At 39.6% G+C, this 18,894-nt stretch overlaps 1 protein-coding gene and 1 non-coding gene across 3 annotated transcripts in view; one reads left to right on the plus strand and one right to left on the minus strand.

The window, feature by feature from the left end:
• NR2C2 (nuclear receptor subfamily 2 group C member 2) overlaps positions 1-18,894 on the minus strand; it is an 83,825-nt gene that overhangs the window by 60,763 nt on the left and 4,168 nt on the right. Inside the window, exon 2 of one of the 2 annotated variants that reach the window (XM_059940444.1) lies at positions 8,900-8,983. The exons of the other annotated variant lie outside the window; for it this stretch is intronic. Within the exon in view, the coding sequence (XP_059796427.1) occupies positions 8,900-8,959 (60 nt within the window). The 5' untranslated portion in view covers positions 8,960-8,983. The remainder of the gene's footprint in view (positions 1-8,899; positions 8,984-18,894) is intronic. 2 annotated transcript variants of the gene reach the window in all.
• Positions 14,458-14,530, plus strand: TRNAG-CCC (transfer RNA glycine (anticodon CCC)). The gene has a single exon. It is a non-coding gene; the product is annotated as a tRNA-Gly (tRNA).

Genomic DNA, 18,894 nt, shown 5'->3' on the forward strand with positions numbered 1-18,894 from the left:
GAGAGAAGGCATAAATCACCCCCACCCCCGAAGAATTCTTGCCTCCAAAAACTGAATGGCCCCAGAAAAGAAACCTATGGATAGTGACACCTGGGGCACCCTCCAAACAAAATGTGTGGGTGCCTATCTAATCACCACAAAGTAAAATCAAACCAAAAGTTGACAAGCCTTACTCTTGTACAAAAAAACATTTGTTTGTTTTTGTTTTCAGTTTTAAGTGCTTCATTTTAAAATGTGAACCAACAATAAGGATCATTAGCCACTTGAAAAAAGCTTCCTTATGAAATAAAGGAACTAAAAGAAACAAAAAGGAACTTGGATAAAACAGCACCTATGGAAGCAGCAAAAGAAAACAGCAAAAAACTGCAATTATCACCCTCACAAAAAGAGGACAAACTACTGCATACATGAGACAACAAAAAGTTGCCACACGGTTTGATCTGGTTCTCCCACCGCTCCAGCCTGGGCGGAAGAGGGCAGAAAGGGACAGCACAGGGGGCCCAGTTCCTTGGGGATCTGGAGCGGCCCAGGCTCCACCCAAAGGAAGGGCAGCTCTCCCCAAGGGGCGGGGATGGAGGTACCCAAGAGATGGGCAAGGTTATCAGCGAAACCTGCTCCTGCAAAAGTGGAAACAAAGCCAAAAAGGGAAACGAGAACAGGGGAGCAAAGGGAAAACAGGCCGAAGTGGCTCAAGAACCAAGAAACTAAAGAAGGTTTACTTGCAGAAAACAGAGAACTGAAAGGGGGAGAGTCCAGCCTCTGATGAAGCAGGAGAGAAAGAAGCCAAGTCTGATGAATATCACACACCAAGTCTTATCAGTGGTCCCTGTCTCACTTCTTGTACAAGGTGGAGGAATACCGTTATCAACTATTTCGTAAACACAAGGTTTTTTAAAAGTGTATCTAGAAACATTTCTAAGAAGGAGGAAATCCCACCACATCCAATTTTTCAAGACTAAATTTTCTTTTTTTTTGAGAGGTGAATCATTTGCTGTTGCTTATTTTTCGATACAACCAGAAAATAGTGGGGTATTGAGTGCAGGAGGCTTTGACTGTCTTGGATGTTCAGCTTAACATGCCATGGATGGGGGTACTTTTCATTTCCTATTATATAAATCATACTAAATGACAACTTGGAGTCCTAGTCGTGCATTTAATACGCCTTGAACATTTAAAATTACTTCTGTTCTCATGTTGTTTTCAGTAAAATTGTTTCCTAAAGAAAACCACCCCTTGATCTTGGCCCTGCCTGTTAGAACTGCCTGCTCTCTGTAACATCTTTCATCATGCTAGTCCATTTTCCTAGTAACTTTGTTAATGTGCTGTGAAAGACTGAAAATTGGAGTATGTATATGATATTAAAAATTGTGAATTAGTGGGACTTACAATGTAACAGTTTATCAACACTTGAAGATACTGGTACTTGATATCCTCTTACGGAAAAATTTGCTGCCAAATTTTAAGCTGGAATAACTTTAGGAAAGACAACTACATGTTTTTTTAGATGTTTGGTACATATGTTACAAATTGTATACAAACTGAAATGTCTGTGTACTGATGCTCAAAACAACCAATAAAATTTCAATTGGGAAAGGAAAATAAAAGAAAAAGTTGCTATAAAAGAAAAACAGAAAAAAGTTCCTAAAATGAAAAATAAGATAGCAAAGAAGAAAACAATGTTGAAGAAACAACAGCAGCAGCAGGAGCTGGGCAGTGACTATTTGCCACACTGTTACTATGTGACATGCTTTAGACACACTAACTGAATTCTCACAATAATCCTCTACAATAAGTATAATCATTAACCCCATTTGATAGTTGGGGACACTGGCACAGCAAGGTTAAATAATACGCTCAAGCAACTGGTAAGACCTGAAGACAGATCTAAGTTGGAAATCTCCCTGAAAGTAGAAGCAGCAGAAAGAGCTAGAAACAGAAGAGAAAAAATGAAGAAATGATTAGTTCAAGAGCTCCAGTATCCAATTAATTAGGAGTTCTGGAAAGAGACTGGAAAAATACTGAGGGAAGATATTATCAGAGAACTACTGTAAAACAATTTCGTAGAACAGGAGGTTGTGAGTTTCTACATTGAAAGGACCCTCTGAGTGCCCAGTATAACGTATAAAAGAAAAACTACACTAAGAGGCATTACTATGAAATTTCAGAACAACAGGGATGAAGAAAAGATCTTAACAATGGAGGTAGGGGACAGAAAAGGCAGGAGAGAAAGAGGGAGAGAGACACCTAAGAGAATCAAGAATGTAAATGGCCTTCTCAAAGCTGGAAGGCAATAAAATGATGCCTTGAAATTCTGAGGTAAAATTATTATTTTCAACTTAGATTTCTATCCCCAAACTATCACTCAAGCATGTGGGTGTAAATAAAGACATGTTTAGATATGCAAGATCTAAAAACAATTCATCTCTGATGCACTCTTTCTTAGGAAGTGTTTGGAGCATGTTATTTACATTTTTTTTAAAAAAGGAAAAAAACATGAATTCAAGGGGCTTCCCTGGTGGCGCAGTGGTAGAGAGTCTGCCTGCTAATCCAGGGGACGCGGGTTCGAGCCCTGGTCTGGGAAGATCCCACATGCCGCGGAGCAACTAGGCCCGTGAGCCACAACTACTGAGCCTGCGCATCTGGAGCCTGTGCTCCGCAACAAGAGAGGCCACGATGGTGAGAGGCCTGCGCACCGCGATGAAGAGTGGCCCCCGCTTGCCGCAACTAGAGAAAGCCCTAGCACAGAAACGAAGACCCAACATAGCAATCAATCAATCAATCAATCAATAAACCTTTAAAAAAAAAACAAAAAAAAACCCATGAATTCAAGGAAAGAATCCCAAACAAAAGACAAATAAAGGATGACAGCTGTGCAGCAGGCTTAAAAAGCAATCAGTAGGGACTGGAGCAGGAGGTCAGAGGACTTTAGGAGGAATGTTTTCACAGGAAAATAAAGGAAACTGAAAATTCCTCTGATGTATTTGTATGAAGAATAGTATTCAGAGGGTTCTACAACTATATTGGAGATACTAGGAAGTATATGTGATAATGTCATAGTTAGGTAACAGAACATTAATTTATGCAAAGAGGATACACTTTTATTGGAAGAATGAAGGGAAGATGTAGGTGTGTGAGGCACTGAATGAAAACTAAAGTTTATTTATATACTAAGTCAAAAAATGTCTAATACCAGAAATGAAAGCAGAAACTTATTACTGATTTTGCAGAAATAAAGAGGACTTTAAGAGTACTATGAACAACTGTATACCAACAAACTGGATAACCGAGATGAAAAGGACAAATTCCTAGAAACATACAACCTACCAAGACTGAATCATGAAGAAATAGAAAATCTGAGTAGACCTATAACTAGTAAGAAGATTGAATCAGTAATGAAGCCTCCCCACCCCTCAAAAAGCCCTGGACCAGCCCTAGTGAATTCTACCAAACATTTAAAGTAGAATTAACACCATCCATCTCAAACTCTTCCAAAAAACTGAAGAAGAGGGAACACTCCCAAACTCATTCTATGAAGCCAGCATTGCCCTGATACCAGTCAGGCAAAGACACTGCAAGAAAAGAATACTGCAGATCAATATCCCTTATGAATACCAATGCAAAATTCCTCAACAAAATACGAGCAAACTGTTATCAGCAGCATATTAAAAAGATTATACACATGACCAAGTGGGGTTTATTCCTGACAAAATTCAACACCCTTTCATGATAAAAACATCCAAGGAACTAGGAACAGAAGGAAACTATCTCAACATAATAAAGGTCATATGTGAAAAACCCACAGCTAACATCACATTTTGTGATGAAAGACTGAAAAATTTTCCTTTAAGATCAGGAAGCCAAGGATGACTGCTTTCACCTCTTCTACTCAATATACTAGAAGTTCCAACCAGAATGATTAGGCAAGAAAAATAAGTACAAGGCATCCAAATTGGGAAAGAAGAAGTAAAAGTATCTTTATTCACAGATGACATGATCTTCCACATAGGAAAACCTAAAGATGTCTCACACACACACACACACACGTTAGAATAAACAAATTCAGTGAAGTTGCAGGATACAGAATCAACACAAAAATCAGTTGCATTTCTACACCGTTAACAATGATGCTCAAAAAAAATTAAGTAAACAATTCCATTTACAATAGCATCAAAAAGAGTAAAATACTGCCGGGGTAGAGGGGAGGAGGGAATGGGTGTTAGTGTTTAAAAGGTACAGTGTTTCAGTTTGGGGAGATAAAAAGTTCTGAAGATGGGTAGTGGTGATGGTTACAGAATAATGTAGTTAATGCCACAGAACTATATGCTTAAAAATGGTTATAATAGTAAATTTTACATTTTACCACAATTAAAACTAAAAAAACACCTCTCTCCCAAAAAAGGGCAATGTCTAACACTGATTAAAAAAAAAAAAAACTGGAAGAAAAAATGTTTTTAATAAAATAAAAAATGAACTTACTGTGTAGTGTAAAAGTCTAGGCTCTGAAGTCACTCAGATATGGCAAAGTAATCTCTCTACCTCTCAGTTTCCCCCACTTAAAGTGGGGAAAATAATAATACTTTCCTGATAGTGTTAACAGAAGTATTAAATGAGGTGATGAGCTGAGCATAACACCTGGCACACTGTATTATGTAGCTACAGATACATGTGAGAAATAAATACCTTACAAAACTGGAATCAAACTGTATATACTGCATATGTAATCATGCTTTATTGTTTTAGAAAGTATATAATTCTAATTAAAAAGTAGAAGTCACAAATCCCTCTAGTTTTTTTTTTTTTTCCATTTCTTTTTGTTCTTTTATTTTGGAAAATACCTCCTAATTTTGGTAGTGGCATCTGGTTGCTGTTGTGTATTGTCTTTAAAAAACTCTTTTATTGGGCTTCCCTGGTGGCGCAGTGGTTGAGAATCTGCCTGCCAATGCAGGGGACACGGGTTCGAGCCCTGGTCTGGGAAGATCCCACATGCCGCGGAGTGACTAGGCCCGTGAGCCACAATTACTGAGCCTGCGCGTCTGGAGCCTGTGCTCCGCAACAAGAGAGGCTGCGATAATGAGAGGCCCGCGCACCGCGATGAAGAGTGGCCCCCACTTGCCGCAACTAGAGAAAGCCCTTGCACAGAAACGAAGACCCAACACAGCCATAAATAAATAAATAAAAATTAAAAAAAAAAAACAAAACTCTTTTATTGAGCTATAATTCACCTACCATACATTCTACCCATTTGAAGTGTTTAATTCAATGGTTTTTAGTATATACACACATATGTGCAACTATTACCACAGTAAATTTTAGAAAAATCTCATCCCCTCAAAAAGAAACCCTGTACTCTTTAGGTATCACTTCCAATATCCAGCCCTAGGCAACCACTATAACCTATTTTCTATCTCTACAGAGTTCCCTGTTCTGGACATTTCATATGAATGGAATAAGATAATATGTTGTCTTTTGAGACTAGTTTCTTTCACTTAGTATAATGCTGTCAAGAGTCATCCATGCTGTAGCATGCATCAGTAATTCCTTTTTATAGCTGAATAATATTCTACTGTCTGGATATACCACAGTTTGTTATTCATTTGTCAGTTGATGGACATTTGACTATTTCTACCTTTTGGCTATTTTGAATAATACTACTATAAACATTGGTGCACAAGTTTTTGTGTGGATGTATGTTTTCATTTCTTTTGGGTATATAGCTTGGAATGGAATTGCTGGGTCATGTACTAACTTCATATTTAACTTTTTGAAGAACTGCCAGACTGTTTTCCAAAGTGGCTGCACCATTTTACATTATTACCAGTAATATAGGAAGTTTCCAGTTTCTCCACATCCTCACCAACACTTGTTATCTGACCTTTTTTTTCCCCCCAGCCATTCTAGTGGGTAAAATGGTATCTCGTTGTGGTTTTGATGAGAGTGGAAATTAATGAAACAGAGAATACAAAAACAATAGAGAAAAATCAATGAAATCAAAAGGCAGTTCTTTGAAAAGGTCAACAAATTCACAAATCTTTAGCTAGACTGACCAAGAAAAAGATTGAAATTACTAAACAGAATCAGAAATGAATGAGGAGAAATTGGTACTGACCTTAACAGAAATAAAAAGGATAAAAGAATACCGTGAACAACTGTTTTGACAATAAATTAGATGACTTACATGAAATGAACAAATTCTCAAAAAGACACAGACTACTGAAACTGACTCAAGAAGAAAAAGACAATATGAACAGGCCTATAACAAGTGATGAGACTAAAACTGGAACTAAAAAACTACCTGCAAAGAAAAGCCCAAGCCCACATGGCTTCACTGCTGAATTTTACCAGACATTTAAAGAAGAATTAATATTAGCTCTTCATAAACAATTCCAAAAAACAGAGAGGTCACACAGTTTGCAAGTGGCAGGATCAGGATTTAAACTAGGCAATCTGGCTCCAGAGTCTATACTCTTGACCACTATATTAAACTGTCTCTGTGAATAACTGAATAAATTGGAGCACATTATAGGACATCAAGTTGTTTGTTTGTATGATCCAACTTTTGTAGTTTATTTTGGTAATGTGACTTATCTGGTCCATAGGGAAAAAGGTTGTTCTGGGGACTTGAGAGAAAATCATTTACACTATTGACAATGTTGCTCTATCTCATTTATGGAGCAAAAGCATGGGACCTGCTAAAGCTCCTTATATGTTTTTATTTCAATGACTTCTCACAACAATCCCATGAGATAATAGGTTCTACTACTACTCCCATTTTCTAGATGAGAAAACTGAGGAACAAGGCAGTCACCCAGATAGCAAATGGCAGGACCTAGATTTAAACCCCAATCTGTCTGATCCCTAGAGAGCCCCCTTTCCACTATGGAGACCCTGTCCTCTGGTGTAGCCTGTCTCATGCCTGATCCCTGCAACACAGAGTTCTGGTGAGCAGATCCCCAGTCCTATTACTCACCTGCGTGTGCTTCTGGCGAACAGGCAGGGAAGAGGTATGTTCCTTCACTGCCTGCTGACTGAATAAACAACTGTCCCCAAATGACTGCTAATAACTCCTAATTTAAAAACTTCATTCCCACTCAATTATTGTTTAGCACCAACATGATGAACTGTAGGCTCTCTTACTCATTTGGCTGATCTAATACTGTATATAGCTACCACACGTAGTTTAAAGTCATTAAGCTTGAAATTTCAAAATAATAGCATGGAAATCTAGGGAATATTTTAAATAGGAAGATTGCTTTTATTCTCCAAATTAATAATGCCTCCTACTATTTTGGATGTCTCCTCAAAATGTGCTTTTTGCCATGGGAAACAATAGTTGCACTAAATTAATACATGAAATTCCATTTCTTGATGGAAATAAGGCATCTGACAGAAAATTTTACCTAGCAAATTTTCTGAATACATACACAAAACTTGTATTATCCTATAAATTACTATAGGTCAGTACTATAGGTTACTATACTAACCTCTTCTCCTAAAGAATTAGTGATGACTTTTTAAGGCAGTGATCCACATACTAGTCTCCAAGTCAGTCTCAACTGCAAACTGTATTAAATGCAAAATAACCCTAAATATTTGAAAAGCCAACAATGATTTTCAAGGTAATTGTTCCTAAGACAAACTAAAGTAACATATAAACACAAGCATTTTAACCCCAATACTTTCACAGCTCTTTAGCTCTTCCAAAAATATAATATTTAAAAATTTGTAAAATCTGCTTTCAACTTCAGTTAACACTAACCCTTATTTGCTGGGTGAAAGGGATGATTATACTGTTGCCTTAAAGTCAATGGTTGATCTAAAATCTGAAAAGTCTGCTCACCAATTTTACTGGTATAAACTGGCATTCGTGTACTTATTTTTATTTAAAAAAATCCTTTCTTTAAACGTCCATCCTTTGATAAATCTGTGTCTTCACCTGAGAAATACAATTATTGGTTCAAAGACACAAATCTGAATCCTTCTAATGGCTCCTGTTTGCAGCACGATGCATGGTTTATTGGAGGAGCTTTGGAAGAAGTGAAACAGAACTGGGTCAGTGTGCCCTTGGCCAGTTACTTGTCCTTGAGCCTTGGTTTCCTCACCTATTAAATGGGAATAGCAATCACACCAAACCTCAAAAGGTTGTTGAGGACTGAAGCCCTTGCAGAGGGCCTGGTACAGACTGAAAAGATCTGGCCCTATTTCCCTCCGTTACACCTCAAGCTGCCTGAGCATTCCAAGCTACTTCATGCCTCTGTCCTGTCTTTGCATTTGTTTCTGACTTAGGATACCCTCCTCAGCATCTGCCAGTTTCCCACCCTGCTTCCTTAGGTCTAACAAATGATTACTTGCGATGCAAGACCCACCTCCAGGATTACCTTCCTCACATGGAGTTTCACGTCTCACCATTTTATAATTACTCCTTAACCAGGCCCAGAGAACACTAAAGGAAGAACCAATGGCTCATTCACCTCCATATTTCTTAGCACTTAGCAAAATCCCCAGTACATGGAAGAAGGTCAACATTGACTGTAGAATGCACAGAATCCGCTTTCCACCATACACAATATTAACAGAGTATCAAATGTGCAAGAAACTAAGAGCCTTTGACTTAAAACTATACTCACAAGTTTGACAAGCATCATTAGACTCTTAGTTTTTGTTCAAAGTAAAATCTTTAAAGTCACCTCATCGTATGCAGCCAGGTCACCTTATTCATGCAAAGAAACTTTAGGAGCAAATGCTCTTGTCATTTTCATTTTTCTTCAATGGCAGCATCCTGCTTTGGATTTGGCTCACATGCTGACTTCATTGGGACTGTTTTGAAAGAACAGCGCACACTGATGTACTTTTCCTTTTAAAATCAAGGGTGCCAGCTATTTTGCTAGCCCCTGTCACTCACCTCAGCCACCTGCTGGGTCCCCACTCTGTGCTGAACCAGCCCCTCCATATTTGTAGCCATGGTGAAGCAAGATCATTAGAGAACCTGTTTGGAAAGATGTAGCAACTTCTATCAGGTGGAGAGAAACCAGCCTACTTGAAAAACATCAGTAATCAAAATTCTTCTTTGGTACCATCTGGTGCAGATTTTGCCCTCCACAGACAACGAGCTAGCAGACTAAGCATATCTGGATAGGCTGCACCAGCTTCTTCGATTACAGGTACTAATATTAATCAGTAGTAACATTTCAATTTGGAAACAAGACTTGCCCTGGTAAATACAGACAAGGTGAATTTGGAACTTTATCAGTTCTCTTGGGTTGTAACAGCTCGGTTCACCTCTCAGGCAGGTGGGAATCGCACCTTTTTGGATAGCTCCTTGTCACAGTGTGCTGAATAAGAAGGTGGCTATCTGAGAAAGGTGTAAGATCAACTTCAATACAGAGCATTAGATTGCTATCAGCAACTGTACTTCTGTTACTAGTGACCAAGCAAGGAGCAAAACCCTGCCCAGGTGCTAACACACCTCACTCACGGGTTTAAAGACAAACACTATCACTAACAAAGTAAGAAAAGAAGTACGGAGACTGCATTACTAAAGTGGGCTAAGAACACGGTGCTTATAAATTTATCAATTTATATTTTTAAGTCCTCATTAAATTAGAAACCCAGATAATTCAGCTTTATATTATTAGAAAAATTATGCCATCATTTGCCTTAAATTGAGGAAGATCATCTAAAGTCCAAAAAGCATGCTAGTCTCCTGGGTCAGGATCACTTGAGTGCAAGCAGTGTTGATGAACAGACCCCCTGGTCTCTTCAGGTCATGACATAAAGATCCCCTGAATAGTCCCTAAACCCTTTCCAATTAACTCTACCACAAAAAATTCAGGATAAAGGGATTCCACTTTGGACCTAATTCCTGGACAAAGCAAAGACTTCATTATTGACTGCACAAATCCTATGGTTAACAGGAGTTTAAAGCTCTTGTATAATTTATTTTCAGCATTTATACATAAAATCTATATAGTCCTACCAAGTGTGTAACACATAAAATGCACACACAGTTCATTTGCTTGGCCCCTCCTCAATCACAAACTGGACTATTCTGCAATGCAACTTTACAAAACACTTTTCCTATAGTTCTCACCTAAAGTATTATATTTGTAAGCACTGATGTCTATAAACTTTTTCACTCTCTGGTAACTTTCTACATTATTCTATCCACTATTAGACAGCCACTTCTATTATCATAATTCCCCTTCAGATTATTTTATTGGCAAAATGGTAATGAGAGAGAAATGGGAGCATGAAACCATGAGGGACAAATATAAAAGAAATCGGCCCTGCCTTCAAGGATCAATATCCTCTAAGAGTACATACTGCATCAACTGCTATAACGATACCAGGTCACCAGTGTCAGTGAATCATCTTCACAGGACAGGGTTAGGTCCAAGATTGGGGAGGCAGTGTTTCTGGTTATTTATTCTTTTAATAAGTATTCAAGACCTTTAACTTTTGCTTACTTTTCTTTGTTTCTAGAAAAAAAAGCACAGAGAAACACTGACTGGTCTTTTCCTCTACTCACAGTTTGATTCCAACTAATAAGTCATAGAGGAAAAAAGCATCACTTCACATGTACCAGAAAAGTCAATCAACTGTTGTTAAAAACACAACTATTGCATGTGAAAAGTCTAGATTTCTAATATTTTTTTCCTCAAAACAGTAAATAAGAGCTCTCTAAAGAATCAAACGGACAAAGATAGCAAATAGATTATATTAAGAAATAAAACGCAAATATGCAGCTGTGACTATTAATCTTATCACTTTTAGGTGTTATTAGCATTTCTATTGCTGTTAACTGCAGTTTTATGCAAGAAATACATGAACTTGAGTATTACAAAAATATTGTTAGGGAAATATTACTGAGGATTAGAGTACAGAAATAACAAAGTATTAGAAAGGCATATCTTTCTATTGGGTTTCCCTAAAAGAGGTGCTTGATCCTCCAAGTTGTAAGGTATCACAATGTAAGAAGTAAGTAAAACAACATCCTCTGGTGATGTTAAGAAGTGAGGGAAAACATTTAACAAAGACTATGGATGTCAGGATGTCAGGGAGTAAGACTCACCTGAGAGATTGCTTTATTGGCTACCGCAGCCATAGGCTGAGACACACAGTGAGAAGGAAGGGTAAAACTTTGGAAAGGGTACTGGGAAGTGGTTATCAATGAGGGGGTGTCCTTCAAGAATGAAAAGCTCCAGGGAACAGTGGGTCGTGTCTACATATTCACCAGCACAATATAATTTTGCATTTGAAATTTGAAAAACAAAAAAACCCTATTGTTTTGCCAGTACAAACTAGACAAAGCACTTCAAAACAGCCTTGCTGGTAGAGCTAAGCAGGCTAATGTAAATAGTAACTAACACTTACTGAGTGGTTACTATACCCCAAGCACTGTATTCATAAGTACTCTGGACTGAACACTAAAGCAGCTCTTGGAACAGAAACATGAGTCTTCAAAGGCTGGCACTTGACCCACTCAGCTCCTAACCCTGAAGTACTGCCCCCAACCACCACAATGTTTCCCAATTAATTAACCAAAGAGCTATAAAACCAAGTACCTTAAGTTAAAACAAAAACAAAACAACAACAACAACAAACACTACAGAATATTTTCCTATGGTGGTTTTAAACTAATCAAGTTCAACCACCATCAACCCTTGAAAAATAACTAGGTAATAAGTTGACCGCTGAGAATTAGTAACAACAATAAGAAGGAAAAGAGGAGGAAGAGGAGGAGAAAGTCCTTGTCCTTTAAGAACTTAAGAAGGAAACTGCTAAGAGCTGTGCAATGTAGATGCTACAGAGTGTCGGAAGGAAGAAGCACCTCTGAGAGCAATGACAGTTTCACAGGAGAGAAGCCATTTAGACTAGTCTTGAAGGCAAGTGGGAATTTAGCAAGCAGACAGAGGGCGGGTGGGAGAGAATTCTAAGCAGAGCTCAAACTGCAGGTTATGAGGAGAATGGCACAGTTGAGGAACAGCAGGCAATCTGGTGGGGATTGTTGGAGAGGTCAGGGGAGGAGAGAGGTGTAGACAATGAGAACTATCAGAAGTTTGGTAGGGAAATGTAGTGATCACATCTGGATCTTCAAAAAAAAAAAAATCCTTTGGGGGACAGTGTGGAGATGATAGAAAAGGACAGTCTATGGGAGGCCAGTTAGAAAGTGGTGGCAACAAACACTATGGATGCAGGCAGACTCTTAAACTTAACCTGAACTAGTGAGTCTTTCCTGTATAGCGCAGAAATGACAACAGGGCACAGTATATAAAAACTGTCATACAGACCACAGAATGGCGGAAGTGAAACTATTATTGCTTGGCCTCATGTGGCAGTAGGTTTTATAACATAAATTCTTTCAAATACAAGTAGATCAATATCACTCTTAACAGCAAAGATACAGAGAACACAATGGTGACTTTAATCAACTCTTCCAGACTTACGAAAAGTGTACAGCTGACCAAACTTTGCAACCAGAGTGTCTTTGGTTTCAGTGGAGGGCTACAAACCCCAATGCAGTGAAAGCTGGGCTCAGACCGGGAGCACCTGAATACCAGTGAGTTAGAGAACAGCCCAGCTATGCTCTCCACAGGGGCAGGCTGAGAGGCCAATGTCTCAAATAACAATAAACAAATCCTGGGACAAGGAAACTCTGTCTTCACTGACAGGAATGGGTGAGCCTACCTTTCCCGTCACAATCAACTGATTCACATCATCCTTATTTATGTATTACGTGGCCCATAATCATATAACATTCAAAATATTTACTGCCTTGGTAGTTTGTCTTCTGAACAAATACACTGGGTTGAGAGGCTCTGGCAGGCACTAAGCTAATTTCTCTGATACTGAACTGCATGAGGTTATCATTAAGAATAGATCTTAATACATGGGGCTTCCCTGGTGGTGCAGTGGTTAAGAATCCCCCTGCCAGTGCAGGGGACACGGGTTCGAGCCCTGGTCTGGGAAGATCCCACATGCCGCAGAGCAACTAAGCCCGTGCGCCACAACTACTGAGCCCGCGCTCTAGAGTCCACACGCCACAACTACTGAAGCCCGAGCGCCTGGAGCCCGTGCTCCGCAACAAGAGAAGCCACCGCAATGAGAAGCCCGCGCACCGCAAGGAAGAGTAGCCCCCGCTCGCCGCAACTAGAGAAAGCCTGTGCACAGCAACAAAGACCCAATGCAGCCAAAAATAGATAAATAAAATAAATAAATTAATAAGAAAAAAAAAAGAATAGATCTTAATATAATGTAAAGGGCCTAACACTGTGCCTGGCACACAGCAGGCATGCAAAGCATGGGAGCTACTACTAGCACAAATTTCAAAGAAATTTGAAAGCAACAACAAACTGTAAAATGCATATTATAATTAGGAATATGTCTCTCATTTTGACATAAGATCCACATGAAATTTAACTACATATGTATATGCATTATATGCTCATACAGCATTTATAACTGATTCTATTAAACTGCACAACTGAGTGAAATGAGATGGCTGAATTAGGATAAATCTCATAAATATTTAAAAATAAACCAATACCTAATAACTATTTGCAAAATAATACTGGGTTCAGAACTTCTTGATAGGCACAAGGTATTCAGTGTAAGTTTTACTATGCTAAGATTGTCAGAAGTCTCTTTATACTCATGGGAAAATAAAAACAAAAATATAAATAGCCTGGGAATTAAAAAATGAGAAATACATAGCTCAAGACTTGAAATCATAGATCAAGACTTGAAAACAGGAAATGGAAATCAAGTGACAGATTTAGTATAATGTAGTAGATGTTCATCAACATAAAAGATGCTTACGGGGATGCCTCTAAGGTCAAGTTGAGATATACATCCTGTCTGTCAGAAACCCTGACACTAGTTAGACTCAAAGATTACTTACCTTTTGGGTAAGGTGATTTCCTGTCCCCACAGGAAACTTGTTTCTTCCATATTACAAGTCTGGGCTACGAGAAAGGGGCAGCGATGGTATGTGTGTGCTGGGGCTGGGGAGATGGGTGAGCAGTGACTTGCAAGGAAGAGAAGTGGCTCTCATCTACATGGAGTTCCTAGCTACCAGAGCAGTGCAACAGGTCTCTGTGTGGAGACCTTTCCTAAAATATCATTGTACAGTGTGGGTGGCTTTCCTCCTTTTACCAAGGGCCCAAGTGTAAGGGTGAAACGCACCTTCTTTGTTTCTATTAGTGTGACCCAGGGGTAGACGGATGGAAGGAAAGCAGGACACATTTTCTGAGAACCTACAACGTGCCTTATATCAAACTAGGCATCATTTAATCCTTAACATACCTTCTGAGTAGGTATTATTAGCTGCACCAATGCAGACAGAAAAAAACGGAGACTTAGAAGTTTAATCAACTTGTTCCGAGTTATCCAGCTGGAAAGAGGTAAACCTGGGATTCTAACTCAGGTCTCTTTGCCTCTAAAACCTCTGCACCAGGGACTTCCCTGGTGGTCCAGTGGTTAAGACTCTGTGCTCCCAATGCAGGGGACCCAGGTTCGATCCCTGGTCAGGGAACTAGATCCTGCATGCCGCAACTAAAGATCCCGCATGTCGCAATGAAGAACCCCCATGCCGCAAATAAGACCCGGCGCAGTCGAATGAATGAATGAATAAATGAATGTTTTAAAAAATAAAATAAAAAATAAAACCTCTGCACCACAGGACCCTTCAAAATAGTTTCCCAGAAGAGGAAGTCAAGAGAAGAGAATTTTAAAGAGTGACAGGAGACCAATTAATTATCCAAAGGAACAAACTGCTTACATCAATAAGCTTGATCATTTAATAACTCATTTATATAACCACTAATTCCTAAATATGTGATTGATGTTTCAGTATTACTCACAGAAATTTCTGACCTAGCTCCATCGGGACAGTAACATGACAGTTCCTTCAGAACTTGAACACACCTTTCCCTTAAAATTTTACCTACATAATAATCATATTGATTCAAACAGTGAGGATAATTTTACCATCATTTTTAAAGTAAAATTTTTTACTGAAGTATAACATGCAAATACAAAAGTGCACAAATCATAAATGAAACAGCTCAATGAATTTTCATTCAGAGAACAGAAACATGCGAATGCCACTCACATCAGAAAATAGAACATTACTAGCCCCTTAAAAGGCTCCCTTGTACCCCCTCAGAGTCCCTTACTTCCCTTCTCTCCTGACTTTCACTATCATGGATTCGTTTTGCTTGTTTTTGAGCTATATGTTAATATATTTTTTGTGTGTCTGGCTTCTTTTCCTCATTAACCACGAGTAGTTAGTGCATTTTCATCCCTGTATAGTATTCCAACATATGACTATGCCACAATTTACTTATCCATTCTATAGCTGATGAACATTTAGATTGTTTCTAGTCTGGAGCTCTTATGACTGGTGTTCCTATGAACACTCCTGTACCGACGGTCCCTGACTTAGGGTGGCTTGACTTAACGATTTTTCAACTTTATCATGGTGTGAAAGTGATATGCATTCAGTAGAAACTGTACTTTGATTTTTGAATTTTGATCTCTTCCTGGGCCAGCAGTATAAAGTTACGATCCTCTCTCATGATGCTGCGCAGTACCAGCTACAGTTCCCAGTCAGCCACATGATCAAACAACTGCTACACTTACAACTGTTCTGTTTTTCACCTTCAATATAAATTACTGGAGATATTCAATACTTAATTATAAGACAGACTTTCTGTTAGATGATTTTGCCCAACTGCAGGCTAATGTAAGTGTCCTGAGCATGTTTAAGGTAGACAAGGCTAAGTTACGATGTTTGGTAGGTTAGGTGTATCAAATGCATTTTCGAATAAATTTTCTTTTTAATTAATTAATTAATGGCTGCGTTGGGTCTTGTTGCTGCGCGTGGGCTTTCTCTAGTTGCGGCGAGTGGGGGCTACTCTTCGTTGTGGTACGTAGGCTTGTCCTTGCGGTGGCTTCTCTTGTTGCGGAGCACAGGCTCCAGGCGCACGAGATTCAGTAGCTGTGGCATGCGGGCTTCAGCAGTTGTGGCTTGTGGGCTCCAGAGAGCAGGCTCAGTAGTTGTGGCGCATGGGCCCAGCTGCTCCACGGCATGTGGGATCCTCCCGGACCAGGGCTCAAACCCATATCCCCTGCATTGGCAGGTGGACTCCTAACCACTGCGCCACCAGGGAAGTCCCCTCGACATATATTTTAAACTTACAAATAACCCCATCATAAGTCAAGGAAGATCTGTACATGCCTTTTGATGTAATGCTACCTTTTCTTCACTTGAAAATTTTCCTACTTTAAAAAATTGACTGTCTTTTACCATTTCAGAAAAGAGACGTATGTTATAAATTTAAAATTTCTTTAAAAAGCTGTACTGTATTAATTATGTCATCAAACATATTCTAATTATGTCTTTTCAGCCAAAGGCTGACATGCACTTTGAGATATGTGCTTTTAATCTTGGTAAAAGGTGATTTTTCAGTAATTCCAGGTTTATTCACCTAATCAACCTAGTAGAAGGAAGCATTATTGCAGAAGCAATGGAGGAGTGGAGAGAAAGAGAATGAGGGCAGTACAAATAATACATAATCAGATTCACTGTACAATAAATACCACCAGGGGAAATGCAACCTGAAGCCTGCTGGCATTGTTTAACTTAAGAGCCATCCAATCTCAGCTGTCTATCTTTCTCAGTGGAGACCTGCCTGCTACATAGAGGTAGGCAGTTATTGGAGTTTTTATTGGAGGTGCATGTGTGGGCAGCCAGGTAAGAAACTTTTTTTTTTGGCATAGCTTCTATTCAAACATGAACAACAAAGGTAAGTAAGGTGGCTCCCAGTAAAACCATAAAGCCTTCAAGTTTGTGTCTGGCCCTGCCAGCCTCTCATTTCTCTCCCCACTCTTTGAATAGCATTCACTTCATTTTCCAGGCCCCAACACCTTCTCTCATACCTTCCACTAATCCAAAGAGAGAATGATATGCTCTTCTATCGTTGGCAGAAATTCCCCCCTATCAACATGTTAACACTTCCAGGGATTAGAATCATCAGGGTTACTGTTGATAATTTTGGAATGAAAGGTTTCACCTCCTATTATGGACTTCAGGCCTCTTATTAGAGTGGAAGAGGTATCACACTCTGTCCCTGAGGCTGGCTTTCATGATTATAGGCTACCTGGAGTCCAGGGGTAATCAGAAAGATAGCTGAGCATCTGAGCTAGCCTATTCCTTTCCCATCCTTAACAATTCCCTTCCCGTCCCTCTGCTCCAAGACTCCCAGATGCTGGGGTATGAATCTGCTCTTTCTGTCCCCCTAACAATGCCCTATGCCAATGCCCTGATCTGGACTTTAATGTCTTCTATCCACTCCCCCCACCATCACTGTGAGCTATGCTAGTTGACTGTTCCCAGGGAGTCTTGCCTTTTTGTACAGAGCCCCTGCTGCTTAAAGCTCTAGCATTCAGGGCACCTGAAGAAAGGATGGGAAGTAGCAGCAGTGCGTGACAAGGGATATGGGCAAGGAATGGCAGGATGGGACAGAGTCACAAAGAGAATCTCAGCCCCCAGGCCTATTAGGTTGAGGCAAGTGAAACTCCAACAGGTAAGAGCGTTATCTTTTACAATGTGTGACAGATTAGGTTAAAGATGATAATCATACATGGAGGGAAAAAGTCTACATCTAAGCTCCTCATAACCAGCAATAAAGTGAAAAGAGATAAACTAACCTCTGACAGGTGAGTTTTGCAACAGGTGTGAGGCTAGACTTGATGAGCCTTAAGACGGATTCCTTCCCAAATTCCCCCTATGCAGTATTGATTAAGGGGGACTAGTATCTGCTCTAGGAGGTGCTTTGGGACTAAAGGAGCATATGGCACATAGGTAAGCAGACTCGAGGATAAAAATCCCAAATGAAAGCCCTTAATATGTGGAGACAGTCAGGCAGCTAGACACATGAGGCCAGTGTTCAGGGCCAGCGCTGAAGGTGGGCTGATCCACACAGGCTCACCTGCCTTGCTCTCTATGCCATCTGGATAACAAGTGGTCCCTGTTTCTGACCCAAGTCTCAGTGTTGGCTCCCCGCCTCCCCATTTTACAATTGGGGAATGTATAAGCCTCAGAGAGGCTACCCACTCAAGGTTCCAGAGACAGGCGATGCACTGTCACTTGACTCCTTGGAGACAGATGCTAAAACTTCCCAGAAGTCCTCATGAAGTGACGTTATTACACATAGGGTTTTTCTTCTTTCTGTAAAGGCATATTCATGAAAACAAAACTTCAAGGTCACCGTAAATACAACTGTTGAAAGCAATAAATAAGTAATTTAATGGTATAAGATAATATACACATATATATAAATATATATATATATATATACTTAGCTTTTTCATTAAACTATCAGTTCTTTGGTTACCCTGAATTAGGTAGTTCAAGGAATCAAAAGTGTTGGATTGAACAAGTGATACCAAAAAATCCTTGAACAGGATAGAAAATAAACATCCAAAAATAAATAAATAAAAGGGTGACTGTTGTTTTAAAAATACCAGAACACTTTATTTGTAAAATCTGTATTACATAAGTCAACAAAACTTTTCTATTTACCACACTTTTTTTTTTTTTTTTTTAATTACTATTTATTTATTTATTTATTTTTGGCTGTGTTGGGTCTTCGTTTCTGTGCGAGGGCTTTCTCTAGTTGCGGCAAGCGGGGGCCACTCTTCATCGCGGTGCGCGGGCCTCTCACTATCACGGCCTCTCCTGTTGCGGAGCACAGGCTCCAGACGCGCAGGCTCAGCAATTGTGGCTCACGGGCCCAGTTGCTCCGCGGCATGTGGGATCTTCCCAGACCAGGGCTCGAACCCATGTCCCCTGCATTGGCAGGCAGACTCTCAACCACTGCGCCACCAGGGAAG

This window comes from Balaenoptera ricei, chromosome 11, assembly GCF_028023285.1.
Source record: "Balaenoptera ricei isolate mBalRic1 chromosome 11, mBalRic1.hap2, whole genome shotgun sequence".
Lineage (NCBI taxonomy): Eukaryota > Metazoa > Chordata > Mammalia > Artiodactyla > Balaenopteridae > Balaenoptera > Balaenoptera ricei.